The 15,570-nt window shown below is 37.4% G+C and overlaps 1 protein-coding gene across 2 annotated transcripts in view; it reads right to left on the reverse strand.

Moving 5' to 3' along the window:
- mmp2 (matrix metallopeptidase 2) overlaps positions 1 to 12,907 on the reverse strand; it is a 16,591-nt gene extending 3,684 nt beyond the window's left edge. Inside the window, exons 1-12 of one of the 2 annotated variants that reach the window (XM_024295816.2) lie at positions 12,453 to 12,907; positions 12,102 to 12,328; positions 10,148 to 10,296; positions 9,596 to 9,724; positions 9,248 to 9,421; positions 8,569 to 8,742; positions 7,717 to 7,890; positions 7,270 to 7,425; positions 7,021 to 7,147; positions 3,189 to 3,325; positions 2,318 to 2,477; positions 67 to 176 (exon numbers count right to left, since the gene is read on the reverse strand). In XM_024295816.2, coding sequence (XP_024151584.1) covers positions 67 to 176; positions 2,318 to 2,477; positions 3,189 to 3,325; positions 7,021 to 7,147; positions 7,270 to 7,425; positions 7,717 to 7,890; positions 8,569 to 8,742; positions 9,248 to 9,421; positions 9,596 to 9,724; positions 10,148 to 10,296; positions 12,102 to 12,328; positions 12,453 to 12,605 — 1,870 coding nt within the window. In that variant the 5' untranslated portion in view covers positions 12,606 to 12,907. The remainder of the gene's footprint in view (positions 1 to 66; positions 177 to 2,317; positions 2,478 to 3,188; positions 3,326 to 7,020; positions 7,148 to 7,269; positions 7,426 to 7,716; positions 7,891 to 8,568; positions 8,743 to 9,247; positions 9,422 to 9,595; positions 9,725 to 10,147; positions 10,297 to 12,101; positions 12,329 to 12,452) is intronic. The other variant, XM_024295817.2, reaches the window with a different exon arrangement.
- Positions 12,908 to 15,570: the final 2,663 nt, after the last annotated feature.

Below are 15,570 nucleotides of genomic sequence, written 5' to 3' on the forward strand. Positions count from 1 at the left end.
TAAGCTAATTGTTAGGAACTATGTTTTCCAATCTAAAAATAATGAAAAACTATTTAAGATAGTTACCAATGCCATTAAGACTGAAGGCAGAGTCAAGGTCATCTGGGATGCCATTCCAGGAATCGGCAATAAGTTTGGGAAAGCCGGGATCCATGTCTTTTCTGTCTTCATCATATCTGTAAGCAAATAGAAATGACAGTAAATAAGACAGCAATACATCAGAACTCTAAAGCTACGTTCACAGCGACCTCAGCAACAAGACTTTAGTGTACCACTTCCTATGAAAGGTCTGTGCAAATGGATGGAAATGCGTGTTTTGGGTTTCTCGCCTTCACACGTTGCAAAGTATGTTTTTTGGGGGCTCTACTAGAGCTAGGCGATATGGGCAAAAAATAAAATCTCTGATTTTTTTCATTTCAAATGATAGAATTTATTTAACAAAAACTTCTTCCTTGGAAATTGGCTGGAACACAAATTACAACTAAATAGAAGCTGCAGAAATGTTTGTAGAACAATGCAGCAGGTGTCTGGTGAACTTTTCTCTGCGAGTGTGGGTGTTTTTGTTACGAATTCAGCTTTTTTTTCTCTCTCTGCCTCCCGTAGCTAGTTCCTCTTTGTTAGCTTTCACATTTGCGCCTTGTGAGAGACGGGCGGGCTGAACTTTCTCCGAACAACAGAAACCCAAAAAAGAGGAGCGTTGAGAAAATAAAATCTCAATTTACCTGAAAATAAATTGTCCAAAACAACAAATTCAAATTCAATTTGATTATTGGATTTAGCTCTAGGCTCTATATGCATACATACGCGATTGAATGTGTGTTGAAAGTTAAACCAAATTGAACTTTGATCAATCAGGGCTTCAAATTTGATAGTGATGCTTGGACGGCCTCCTTTTCAAAATACGGAAGTGCTAATCGTTTGAAAATTGATCATGAAACAGAAATTAGTATTTGTGGTTTGTGTGCGGCTTGAATTCCCAACATCAAGTCTGCCATTTATCAGAATAGAGCTGAGAAAGAAGAAGCCTGGAGTGACATTTAGAAAAGTGCTATCATCAGGTCGCGATAGTCCAGTGTGAACACTATATGCTAAACACACGAAAAGCATTTTTTGAATGCAGTTGTGAATGTAGCATAATAATCTAAAATACTCTAAGTCATTGACATAAAAAATAGTGTTCTGAGCACAATTCCTGTTTTCTCCATCCTAAAATCAATTCAGAATTTATCATATTAACAGTCAAAGCAAGACTGTCTCAGAAACGTGTTTTAAATCAAAAGCTCATAACCATAGTCACTGTGCTGATTGTTTTACAAGCACCTTTTGTCATGGCAGCTTCTGATTGGCTGGATGCAGCTGATGAACTTATCGTATTTTCTGGACTATAAGTCACGCTTTTTTTCATAGAAGTGTGCGACTTATACTCAGGAGCGACTTATATGCGATTTTGTTAGACATAAATAGGCTCATGTATTTATTTTCCCCACCTAAACCGGTTTACCACTAGAGGGCACTGTAGGTTTGTATATCAGTATCTACTGCTGTCAGCTGACAGAAACGCAGAAGAAGAAGTTACGTTCAAAACAAACGTTCCAGATGATCTAATCATTCTCCTCATGGATGTTATGATGTTTTTCTTATTTGCATCAAGACATTATTATTATTGTTTTTATTTTTCTCTTCCTGGGCTAATGCGGAACAACAAGCCATCAAACTGGGATATAAACAGACAGAAGAGCAGCTAAAAACTGTCATTTAGATGCAACTCCTGCAGCCTAGAAGGTGGCGATCGCCGTAGGAAAAAGACAAAAAACTGCTGTCCCGAACCCAGAATGGAGAGATGATTATAGATGCTTTTGTGGAGTTTTTTAAAATAAGTAACTTAACCTCTCAACATCATCCGTATCTTCTGTGTATTTTAGATGAGATAAACAGCCAAAGCCTCCATCATGTAGCGATGAGGCTAAAAACTTCAGACTGCTTCTCCAATGGGAGTGTCTAGTTTATGAACACATTTTTGGACAGGCGTTGAGCATTAAATTAGACGCACATCAAAAAAGGCAGCGGACTCAAATTTGACGCATGAATCGCATTTGATGTCAAATGCAACGTTACGTCGGGCTTGTTGAATTTGTTCATAAATGTTGGACTATTCTCTTAAAAGTGCGACTTATGTTTTTTTTCTTCTTCATTATGCATTTTTTGGCTACTGCGACTTATACTCCGGAAAATACGTTTGAATTCATAGTAACATGCAGATGGTTGTCCTCAGGACGTGAAATTATCCACCCTTATCTTTGCAGGTTCAAAAGCTCACCTCCAGAATTTGTCTCCAGAAAATAGGTAAGTCTTCCTGTTCCTTCGGAAGCTGAAAGCGGCGTCAATGTGCTGCACGTCATCGGGAAGGCCAAGGTTGGAGATTCTTCTAGGATATCCACTCTCCAGCTCATCAGCTCTGTAAACCCAATACTGGTTTCCTGGCAGAAAAAAGGACAAAACGTGAGTGTTGGATATTATGAAAAACTCATTATATGAAGAGTTTGAATGAAAAACTTCATTCTGTGAAATAATTCGCTTCACTTTAAAAGTCAGCCAAACTACGGGGTTTCCATTGAGCCTATTAATCTCATCAGGATTTAGGAGAGCTGTTTTAAAGTCTAGAAGGAGTTTAATATGCTGCATTAGACGCGACCTGTTCATTGAGGTCCTAAATTTGGGCATCGGGAGTGGTGCATCAGTCCGGCAGAGTTGTGGCGTCTACGTCATAACTACCTTTTTTAAATGGCATTTTTTCATCTGCTCCAGATTCACAGCAAATTGCATAAAGAAATTCTCTGAAATGCAGTTTTAAGATGAATTTCCTTGTTAATGCCCTCCACCAAAACCCCACAAGAACATGTTAAAAACACTAAAAACATCATTTTCTTTGAGGTGGGTCTTTACGTACTTTAAAGTGATTATAAACCACTAGCTACCATGGTGGAATATTTTCTACTGCAGACTAATGCAAATTATTATCAATATTTCTCCTGCTTTTAACATTTCAGGGAGAAGAAAGGGCTGACCAAATGGGAAACATTTGCTAAACTAGTAAAGACAATATTTCAGTCTCACTGAAAGAGTATAATGTTTCAAAAATAAGACGTTAGTTTTTCCAAACGACCAGTTTGTTGGTATTTCATACAGACCTGCGAAAAAGACCGTTTTTTCCTCCACTGGGTTCTCATAAGCAGCATCTATCTTGGCAGGCAGATCTGGCCAGTAGGTGGCCACGAGCATAGGGCCTTTGGGTTTGCTTCGGAAATTGACTGACCTGAACAGGAACCTGGCAGGGAGAAGAAAAAAGAGAGTGTGTGAGCGATCGTAGAGGAGAAGAGCTGCAGATGAAATCAAAGAGCGATGGAAAAGGCAGCAGAGAGGGTTGGAGGGAAGGTGGGGGTACCGTGCGTGTGTGTGCTGTGTGTGTGAATGTCTGAGTTGTAGAGGTTAGTGCAAGTGCTTCACTGCTTCAGCCCACCACAATGTCCTGATTCATGAGCATCTGGTTCTCGTTAGGGCTAAGGTTGCAGACGCCAGCGGAATATGACCCATCTTGCAGGGATTTCCAATAAACAGCTGCGCAACAACAGCAGCAAAGTTCCAAAATCTTTTCCACTGACCTATTTTTTAACAAGAAAAGGATCTGCTGGTAGCAAACATGACTGCCATAACAATACAGAGATAGCCAGAACATAACTAACAAATGTGGACAGTGCAAACACACAGCAAGTACCAAACATTCCAGTCGTCAGGACTGAAGTTAGGGTGCATTCCTGCCAACGGGGAATCTAGGAAGTTAACGGTTTTAGTGTGTGTTTAGAGATCCGTCTGCAGAGATTATTTTCAGTCTCATGACACAACATATAATAGCTATGTTGGTCCTGTGTTAAATGTAGCAGTTACATAAAAGAGACTACGTAGTTCCACAGAAATAAAAACCATAATTTTGAACTAGCTTTATTTTTTAACAATGTTTAAGTTGTCTGCCTCACTACCATACAAATGCATATATTAGGATATTGATGAGATAAATGTGACTTGTGGATGCTAACATTTATATTTAGAACAGTGTACAGTAATGCCATTTAAACACTGCATTACACAAAACAGATGATCTGGCATCAAATGCTTTCTGTCTAAAGACTGTGACACTAATTTATTTTGCAAAATATGGTTAAATCTACCTATATTACATTTATCTCATGAGAATAGGCAGCACATGTCAGCACTGACAATATCCAGATGCTTTCCAAGTTTTAATTAAGGCCTTCATTTTATAATTTCCTCTTTTTTCTTTTCGATCTTCTCAGATCAGATAAAAAGAAAATAATACATGATCTGCCAAAGGGCTGAGACAGAGAAAATGACTCAGGAAAGTTTTTTTTTTTTAAGCCACTTGTGGTACTTCAGTTATTTTATCTTTTTTATTGTTTTTGTCATATCCTTGTATTGATTTTTGTGAGCATATAAACAGCTAAAAATAAGATAGATTTTAAGTTAGTTACAACATGTTCATGGATTTGTTTTGAGTAAAGACGAAACAAAAAATGAGGTCTGTAGTGTTCATTATAGATGCACGCCAACTGTGTGGGATAGACCGTGAACAAATAATCTAGAAAATTTAGTAGTATGATTTTGAAGAATTTGTTGAAGTAATTATGCAGAAAATAATTATATCTACTAAAAAGTAAAAATTCCATCCCCCACAGACCTGCTATTACTTCTCTAGGAACCTTCATAAGACACCTGTCCACACTCTTGAACAGTCAGACTACAACCTTGCCGCCATTTTTAAGACCAAAGAGCTGTCGAAGGAGACCAGGCACACGATTTTAGACTTGAACAAGACGGGGGGGGGGGAATCTATCTACAATACACAAGCACATTGGAGAGAAGAGAAAAACTGTTGGAGCAATTATTTGAAAATTGAAGAAAAACAGCCCTGGGACCGACTGATGACATTTCCAGGGTGTCCAGGACTAGCTCCCAAAAGGGATCATGGGGATTAGAACATGGATAGATGGATGAACACCGTTATGAAGCCTAATGCGACAATTGTTCTTGTGATATTGGGCTATATTAATAAAATTAAAGTGGATTGGGATGGATGGATGGATGGATGGATGGATGGATGGATGGATGGATGCATGGATGTATGGATGGACGAAATAAATAATCACAGAAAATCTCCCTCCACCTAGTGCTCCATACAAGATCAAATGATCTTGAGAACAGTGATGAAACAGCCGAAAACAACAAGAGCTTTAACCACAGAAACAAAGGTTACCACTAGTAACACACCATATTGTTATGGATTAAAATCCTGCAGTGCTCCAAAGGTCCCCCTGCCTAAACCAGCATATGTACAGGCCCGTCTAAAGTTTCCCAGAGTTCATCTGGAGGATCCAAAAGAAAATTGGGAGAATTTCCTATAGTCAGATGTGGCCAAATTTGAACTTTTTGGTATAAACTCGTAATACTCTTTATGGAAGGGGAACAATATTGAATTGCATCCCAAGAACATCATAACCGTTGTGAAGCATGAGAGTGGACGCATCATGCTTTGAGGATGACCCTCTGCAGAGTGGACAAGACAACTGATCTGAATTAAGGACAGGATAAATGGAGACAATTATTTTTTAGATTTGGAGCATTAAGGATATAACATGGCTGAACCTTCCAGTATACTACCCAGTAACAAAGGAGTGATACCGTAAAAAAAATCATGTCAAAATTATGGAGTGTCTTTGAACCTCAGTCCAATAGAGAATCTTTAATTAAAAATAATAGTAATAGATCTTTTTTTGTTTGCAGTCAGTGTAGAATCCTCAACAAAATACTATGTTTGAAGTGTTAGCTATTTGTTCCTTGTACCAAAGAGTGTAAATTTTGTTGGTGAAATTTGCATTCTTTCCATCTTGATAAACATATTTCATGACAAACTTTAGTATCAGCTTATGTCGGTGCATAAACACATGGCCTCGTGTTACCAGTGATGAGTCTAATCAGTATTTTGCTTTCCCTTAGACAGACTCCATAATAGGCTTTTTCTTAAGCCCTGCGGTAGACCTACTCTTTCTCACTTGACTCAGAGCGTTACATCTATTACTCACTGACTGCACCATGAAGCATTTTGCTCCTTGACAGACATTCACTGAGTCAGCAGAAAAAGGGACAGCTCTCTTACAATGTGCAGAGTCAAGAGAGTGCCAGGAGAGCACAAATCTTTCAGAGAAGCTATAAAACTTTCTTAGTACCGAAACTTTGCAGCAATTGTTGAGCAACTCATTAAGCGAAAACAAGTCCATACACAAATCTATTAGATTAGAACTTTAGTAGGGGGGGCTGTTTTCTCAGGTCATGTCAGTACAAGAAGTATGAATTAGAATGACTTAAACATCAAAGATACTAGATCCAAATACAACCAAAACATTTCAAGAGAGAGCTATTATGATATTACAGAGAAAGAAGAGGACAAGACGGTGGGTCTGTGACCAATGACTATTTAAGGTAAAACACCATTAGACAAGGACGTCCAAGTGTTTTACCCTCTAACCATAACATGGATTTAACTGACAAGACCAGATAAATGGTTTAACCAAAAACAGCAAATCAGTGTCTAACTAATGTGTCTGGGATAGTCATTATGAAACCAAACTGCTTTAGGACACCAAATTTTGGTTGCAATAAAGCAATAAAACTAAAGTCTGCTATTCGATTTGGATGGCTGTATTCCTGTGCCTCAAACAGAAAATACGTCCAGGCTTGATCTAGCACAGCTCCAAGGGTTTGAACCAGCCTTTGCCTCACATTTTACAATCCACACCCTGGCATCATATTTGAATCTGATGTATCCAACAATCTGAGTATTTCACGGATATGCATGTCTTCGCTTGTCCTTTGATCTAGAATACATGTGCTTCCTCAAAACAAAATTACCATTCTCTACTCCAAACATGAAGGCCTTTGTGAAACATTTACCTGTCTTTGAAGAAAAAGACCTCTCCTCTGATTTGTGCAACAGCATCAAAGACAATCGACTCTTTACAGATGTCCATCGGAGTGACCGGACCTTGGGTTGGGGGCAAAGGCTTGTCTGTTGGCACACCTGTTATAAGATTGACCAGATGGTACATGTTTTTTAAATAAAAAAAACTCCCTAATCACTCTTCTTTTTGGAGCAAAATGATGACAAAAAGATGTTTCTATTAATAATACTTTTATACTCACCATAAAGTTCCTGGATGCCTTGAATATCGTCTTGAGGAAGTCTGAAGTCTTTGGTAAAAGTGTAAACTGGAGCCATCAATGCACCGGGATCCTGGGAGTGCTCCAAACCAAGAGCGTGACCAAATTCATGAGCTGCCACCAAGAACAAGCTGTAGCCTAGAAACGGTTTCAAAAAGTTAGTATGAGTCATAGTTATATGTGTGTATAAGTTCAACAAATTTTCACAAAATAGCTACTTTGACAACTTAATGCTACGGTCACAAATCAACTACCATACAGGATGGGGAGACATTGGTAGAAACTTCAAGATTTCATGCCACCACCCGATTTCCTTAAACATCCTTAAATACCGTTGCAGAGCCACCTGCTGAATTTGCTGAAAACTTGCATTAAGGTAGCATTTTAGTCCAAGTCTTGGATGTATACCATATAATGATTCTGCCATACCTTGATCGGGACAGAAACCCCACTTCCTGTCATCATCATAGCTCTTAGTGGTGGAACACCACATCTTGCCATCACTGCGCCCAGAGGTAGTGCAGGACTCATAGGTGTCTCCCAGAAAGGTGAACGGAAAGACACAGGGGGCTCCTTCCGCATTTCCTCCCACGGTTGACATAGCTAGAAATGGGAAACAAATGTACTGAAGCTGAGCATCAGTTTTTGAAGTTTGGCAGCTGATAAACAGATTCATTAAACAAAAATGTTAATCCAGTGAAACTCAGTTTGCATTGTGCTGAAAAATGAGTGCAGCGTTCAAACAGAACCATGAAGGCAGCTGGCGCAACGCAAATAACATCAATAACTAATCCATTGGGCACAAAACCAAACACTCGCTAAAAGTGGGTTTATTTTATGAATTTGGCAACACAGTTCCTTCATGTGTTCCTTTTCAGAGATACTTCTCAAAGTTTTGCAATAAAGCCACATTCTTGTTCGAAGAACTCCCAGTTAGAGCCTGATAATGCAACTCTGTCTATCTCATTCCTTTCTGCTTCTACCTCAACCCCCAAAACCAGCCTCACTGACAGAATGGAAAATAAGCTCTGTCGCTCCACATTAAAATACTTTCACAGCTACTCAGCTGACCACAGGCAAAACCAAAAAAAGAGAGAACAGCAGGAGAATTCCCTGCACAGCAGCAGTGGGCACGGCACCACAATACGTGCAAGAAGATAAACAGCTATCGTAACATAGTATTATATCTAAATGCGTAATCTGAAACACAATATGCACACATCTACTGAAGCAAAGAGCTTTAGCCTCCCAGATGATGGCAGCAAAGATGATACTTTGTACCAGTTTCAGGGCAGAAGCCGTAGGACGTGTCCCGGTCGTAGTCCTCCGTCGTGGCGCACCAACGATAGCCGTCATCTCTGCCCTCAGTGGTGCAGCCGTCATACTTTTTCCCTTGAAAGGTGAAGGGGAATTTACACGGAGCCCCATCTCCATTTCCTCCCAGGGTGAACAACACTGTGAAGGAAAATGACAGACATTTCAACTTCCATGATACAGATTTTAAAAGATTCCTTTGATCAATGGTTGGAAAAAAAAATGATCAACAAAGTTCTGAAACAACAGCCTCACTCATGTTCAGATTAAATAAAACAACTTACAACATGGTTTCTTTGGCAGTTAGCTTAACTAACATGAGATAATGTTAGAGCTGCTTTCTGCAACACAACCTCCATGCTGTAAAGTGGGGCAGAAACTTGGAAAGCAAATCTCCTGAAATCCACCCACAGTGAAAACAACAGTGCCCTGGCAGTCTTATCAGCCTACTTTCTCCCCGTCCAACACCAGAACCACCACTTTAAATATCACAATCATCCGATATGTAGCTTTCTGAAATACTTGTAGGTTAAAAAAAAAGACAAAATGTTCACTAATTTCAATCTCAAATGTGAATCAGAAGCCGTGTGTTGGCAGACATTGAATTTGTGTTTGGAAAAATAGGGGAACAAAAGTAAGAGCTTACACTCGTGGGGACAGAAGCCGTATTTTCCATCTTCATCAAAGTTGTACGTGGTGGAGCACCACAGGAAGCCGTCATCGCGGCCCTGAGCCGTGCAGCTTTTGTACTCGGTGCCCATGAAGAGAAAGGGGAATTTGCAGAACTCCCCATCAGCGTTTCCAAATTTGGCCTTGACCACTACAATAAGAAATGTAATCATTCAGAATGCATTTTTTTTCTTTTCTTTTTTTTACAAAAGAGTTTTAGGCCTAAAAAGTAAAAACCTCTGACTATTTTTCTCCACTCAGCCTCCAGATGGTTGCAGTTTTGTACAAGTATTTGTATTTTATCGGGGAAAATGTTACACTTTACCTTGGCCCTCTCCCAGAGTCCACTGCTCATCATCATCAAAGTGGGAGTCGCCCCCGATTCCTGCCCCTGGGGCAAAGGCGTGAGCCAACAGGCCATCCTTTCCATCAAAAGGGTAACCATCTCCGTGCTCTATTGAATGATGCAAGAACCCAAAAAAATCAAAATAATGTTAATAATGACATCAAAAATAAATGTTTATATTGTAATGTTTGAGTGGTCCTTTTTATTGTAGTTGGCAAAACAGTAGCAGGCGGAAAAACGGTACTGTAAGCAATTATGCTTCTAATTAGCTGAAATGACCCAAAATAACATAAATATTCTCATTAATCTTCTTTTTTTTCCATTTGAAAGCTTTTGTTAATTGTCATTTTGACTTAAGATATGATCTTTTTATCAGAAACCAAAATAATAATAGCAGCCAACTATTTTAAGTGGCCACATTTGTACAGTTGACATTGTTGAGTACATCCTGCACTTGTTTCTATTAAAAAGGTCTAATTTTAAGCTAATCATTTTGTGTTGTTTCAGCACATTTACATAGGCATGGCGTACCGTTGCGACCAAAGTTGATCATAATGTCTGCCTCTCCGTCCATGATGCGGGTGAAAGTGAGGGGCGTGACGTCGCTCCAGACTTTAAAGGCTCTGTAGAAAGCGTCATTTATGACTTCTTCATCCAGATCTGGGCTGTATCCCAGGATTCTGCAAAGATGCAAAGAAGAGATTTACAAAAACAAGAAGGGAAAGTAAAAATGAAAAAAACAAAACAAACAAAACAAAAACATTAACTTCATTAGAGATCCACTCTTATTAAAACTGTATATTATATATATATATATATATATATATATATATATATATATATATATATATATGTATATGGAGCTAAATTGGGGCCAATATTATTTGAAACCCAAATAAAACAAATTGAAAAAATATTGGTGTTTGGCTCCCGTTACAAAAATTGAACATTTGAAGCTTAAAATAATTAAGTTTATTTTAGAACAGCAAAATATTTTGGACATTTTACGTTTTTTGGGCAAACACCAATAATTTATTTGGGTTTCAAATAATATTGGCCCTAATTTAGCTCCATATTTACGAAAAAAGTTGGGATGAAATTTCATTTCTAAGAATTTCTTTAAACAATTTCATTCACAGAGTATTGTGAATCAGGAGCAGTATGGAGCTAAATTATGGCCAATATTATTTGAAACCCAAATAAAACAATAAAAAACTAAAAATATTGGTGTTTGGCCCAAAAAAACTTAAAATGTAAGAAGCGTTTTGCTATTCTAAAATAAACTTAATTATTTTCAACTTCAAATCTTCAATTTTTCAGGTTTCAGAACTCAAAATTTTAATTTAAGAACTTTTTTTTCAGTTTCAGATATTTTTCCACTTTCAACTCCTTTTTTTCCATTTTGATTTTGACATTTTCAGATTCCAAAACAAAAAAAAAAGAGTTAGAAGTGAAAAAAGTTTTGAAATTGAAAAAGAAAAAAGTTTAAAATGTACATTTTGAGTTTTGAAACCTAAAAAAAAACATTTGAAGCTGAAAACAGTTGTGTTTATTCTATAATAGCAAAACGTTCCTGACATTTTTATCTTTTTTGGTCAGTATTTTCCAATTTGTTTTCTTTTTTTTTCAAATAATATTGGCCCCAATTTAGCTCCATAGAGCAGACAAAAAAAGGCATCTTGATAAAGATTATTGTGACGTGGAAGCTACAATCGCTGCTTCACTCCGCTCCATTCTGATGCACCCACTTGCAGACGATTAAATCCATATTCATCTTTTTTTTGTCTGAACTTTTTGCCATTTTTGATGCAGCAGTATTATTAGGCTGGAGTTGAGAGGGACTGTAAGCTAGCAGGAGAGTGTTTTAAACACATTGGTGTCGGGAAGGGGGCCGGGTTTGCTCTGTGCCATCAATCCCGCCCACAACTCAGAGGTGAATTTCTGATTAATTACTGCTGCTCTGCAGAAACTATGTCCTTCAAAAGGACAAGTTTTTTTGATTGTGGCTAAAAATGTCACAATCATGAATAAAAGACCTCTGCTTTTTCAACAGATCAAAAAGCACTATTAAGCTGTTCATCCTCTATTTCCTAAAATCCTAAAAACACAGCTGGTCGATTAAAAACATGAGTCATCAGAGAACAAACTTCCTTAAACACCTTTTAGCTGTAAACCCATAATCTGGCATGTCTGCCTTCAAAGTCCTCTTCCTGAAAACCAGTCATAATTGTTATTGTCCTTGACAGTCTCTGCTCGGAGCTCAAAGGCAGACTGGCTGGAACAGTCTGGACACATGAACCCGCTTATAGAAATACATGGAATCTCCATTGCATTAAACGGAACAAAAGCAGGGGGCCGTACACACTGTATGGATGGGGGTGGGGTGGACTGGAAGTTAAAACAGGGGTGGGGTGTGTTGGGGGGGGCTTTAGTTAGTATTTTTTGTTTTCCATGCATCTTGAGCTTAGGAGTTCAGGGTTCTAACCTGTAGGTGATGTCCTTCTTCTGCCATTTGGGTTTATTGTGGAAGAAGTTGTAATTTGCAACATCTGGAACTCCACAGCGGGGCTTTTTCATGATGGCCACAGTCTGAGCATCAATCTCTCCAGTTTCAGGCAGAGCAAAGAACTTCTGCATTTTCTTCAGGGTGTCTTTGAGCACCATGAGGTTGCAGCTGTCTTGAGGGCATCCATAGAACTTATTCAGATAGTGCTGCAAAGGAGAGGAAGGAGAATAGTCATGCATCTAAGTGCAAACGATTTGCTGACAATATTTAGTTTAAAAAAGTACAAAAGTTGCAGCAAAATATCTATTATTTGAGGTGGAAAAAACTCACCAGAGCAACTTCTTTGTCTGTCCTGGGGCTGTCGTCTCCGGGAAATCTAATTATTGGAGAAGGACGCGCATATGAGAGCTGGAAGGCGATGAAGAGAAGCAAAAACACTTTTAAAAATATTAGACGACAACTTCTTATCATCGGGGTTGTCATTTTGACTCGGTTTAAGGCTTAGCTCCACTTCTGCTGAAAGCTGCCGTCTGACTTGGAGTTCCCTCAGTCAGTCAGTCAGCTCCCCTCTGCAGGACTTTTCTTTTTTTTTCCTTTTCTTTTTTTTTTTCCTTCCTTAAGGGGATCTGAACTTTAGGAGTTGTGCTTACTCCTGCACTTTTCTCTTCTCCTCCTCCTTCTGCACAGTCTCCAGGCTGGGCAGGAGCTCTTCGAGGAACTTTTTTTGTTGTTGTTATTTTTCTTATCAAACTCAAATCAGACATTTTGAGCAAAAAAAGAACTACCTCAAAGAAAAAAAAATCTCATCAATGAATGAAGAAATATATATATATATTTTACTTTTTAATTTATTTATACAGGAAAGCCATATTACAAAAAAAATCTAATTCTGTGGCCTAGCAAAAGGTAAGATATGTGAAATAAATAAAGAAGTAAATAAGTAAATAAAACTTAGGATAAAAACACATTCACATTTCTTAGTGTCCAAAAAATAAATATTTTCATATGTAAAAAGATAAGTAAAATAAAATATATTTTCTATTTTAGTTACACACTCATTAGCAAAAACTAATATATCTACTACAAATAGGCTACTTAGTCTGCATAGGCTGAGGGCCCAAAGAATATTTGAAGTTTACTTTTTACAGGCTACTATATATAAACTGTAAATATATTATGGTCTGTATTAATCTGAAGAAGTATTTTGTTTACTTCCTACATTACTAGCACATGGTCTGTATTAGTATGCTTGACCTACTTAGGTCAGGGGTCTGCAACCTTTAACATCACAAAAAACTTTTGGTCTTGTTTCTTACAGACCAAAACTTAGCAAGAGCCACCACATCCTGCTTAATCTTTTGGAAAGTACACTTTATTTTTTATGTGGCCATTTAGCTATTCCTTTAGAAAGTGTAGCTCTCAAATATTCACAATAGTTGAATTCAAAAAGTATATTTTTCCATAAATAACTTTAATGTCTTTATTTTTGACAGCAGCACATATAAGTCCCTTTCAAAATAAAATACCTTCTGTGTTGAATAAAATTCTACTGGTGCAGCAGATTTTGAATTAAAATTTAAAGGAAACCAAGTCAAACATGACCTTTTCTTTCATTCTGACAACAATTAGATGTTAGGATGCATCATGTATTTGAATGTGCAAACTCAAATAATTTAAAATATATGTGCAAACCATTGGCACCTTTTTTTGTTTTGTTTTGTTTTTAAGCCAAAGAGCCACAATGTTGGGGTAAAAAAGCCATATGTGGCTCCAGAGCCTCAGGTTGCACTTGCTTTTGTATCCTAAGTCTTAGGATACAAAAGACTTAGGATACAAAAGCAAGTGCTTTTTGCCAAGGGACACCCCAAAAACTCAACAGCCAATTATTACTGTAAACAGTTAAGATACAAGTGTTAAGCTTCCTCACATATGCACTCATTTTTATTTAAAATGAATTCATCTAAGTCATTAAATACTCCAGTTTTTTAGTTGTTTTATGACTGAATAATATTCTCAAGAGTTTCATGATCTTATTATTGTCCCACGAAGTAGTATTTTCTCCTATCACTCCTACATGTTAAATTTTATACCACTTTCCAGAATTAGAAAAAAGCAATTTAGATTTTTGCATTAATTCCAATAGAACTGCTTGTGTTTTTGTGAAGCAACAGCGACCCCTGGCTGCAGGAAGGTTCATGCCCACCTTGACTCAGATGTGGTCATTTCGGCCCCACAGCCTGTTTTCGGCTCAGTTTAGGACAAACATCACATGGACGGTCACCGGCAGACTGACGGGGATCGAACTAGTAACCTTCCTGCTGTGAGGCAGCGCGAATGTAGACGGAGAATTAGATCAAGTGATAATAGTGTCCAACACATCAGTGGTGGTAGTGCTATAGCGACCTCTGGTGGCTGACTGCTAAAAGTGTCAGAAGTGCCCAAACTAGATTCAATCTTGAAAAAGCTTTATTGTTCCTAAACACAAACATTTGTGCTTGAGTATTCAGTCATATTAGAATGGCCACCATTAATAAATAAAATATAAATAATAAATAAAATCGTAAATTAGAACTTTATTCTCGTAAAACATTTACTTTCTGTACATATAATTCTATTAAACTTGCAATTCTTTTGACTTACGCTCATACATTTTTTACTTTATTTTCTTATATTTAAGTATTTTCTTGTGTGTTTTTATGGTGACACGAGCCTGCACAATCAGAAATAAATCTTGATTTTTAACTGTAACTTAAAAAAACAGAAACATTCAAATAATCGCTACATTAAAAAAAAATAATAGAAATACTTGTCTTGTCTTCATTTAATAATAATATATATATAACATTGCAATAAAACAAAATGAAATGATAACAATTAGTAGATGAAAGGGAGCTAAAAGAAGAACACTTGAATAATCTGAGTCTATTGCTAAATTACCAAAAGTAAATAAAAGTAGATCAAACAAAGAACATCAACATGTTTCTTATAGATATTAAGCTCAGCCTATGTTTTAAGTGAACATATAAATACATTTACACAATTAGAACAACTTTGAACATCACAAATATTAGATAAAGAAATGTGCAATGTTTATGAGCTAAATAAACAATGAAAACAGTGTTGTTGCAGAAATTGGGATTTACAATGTGAGGTTTAGATTTTTGAACAACAGTGCAGGACAAAGAAGCAAAAAATAAAATAAAATAAGAATCAAAAAATGAGTTAACTCTTTTTTAACCTGACACATTTTGCAGAAAGTGTATTTTTAGGCACAAAACTTATGTAGATTTATTTTTTTATTAAAGATGGCTCACATATAACGTGCTGCCCTCTAGTGGCTCACCCAGGCTTTGCACCACTTTGCCCTCGGAGTCATTCATCCTCTCTGAGCTGAAGTCTGCAGTGCATAGATTTCTAGATTTACTGTAACTCACTTTGACATTTTTTT

This window comes from Oryzias melastigma, linkage group LG3 (genome assembly GCF_002922805.2).
Source record: "Oryzias melastigma strain HK-1 linkage group LG3, ASM292280v2, whole genome shotgun sequence".
Taxonomy (NCBI): domain Eukaryota; kingdom Metazoa; phylum Chordata; class Actinopteri; order Beloniformes; family Adrianichthyidae; genus Oryzias; species Oryzias melastigma.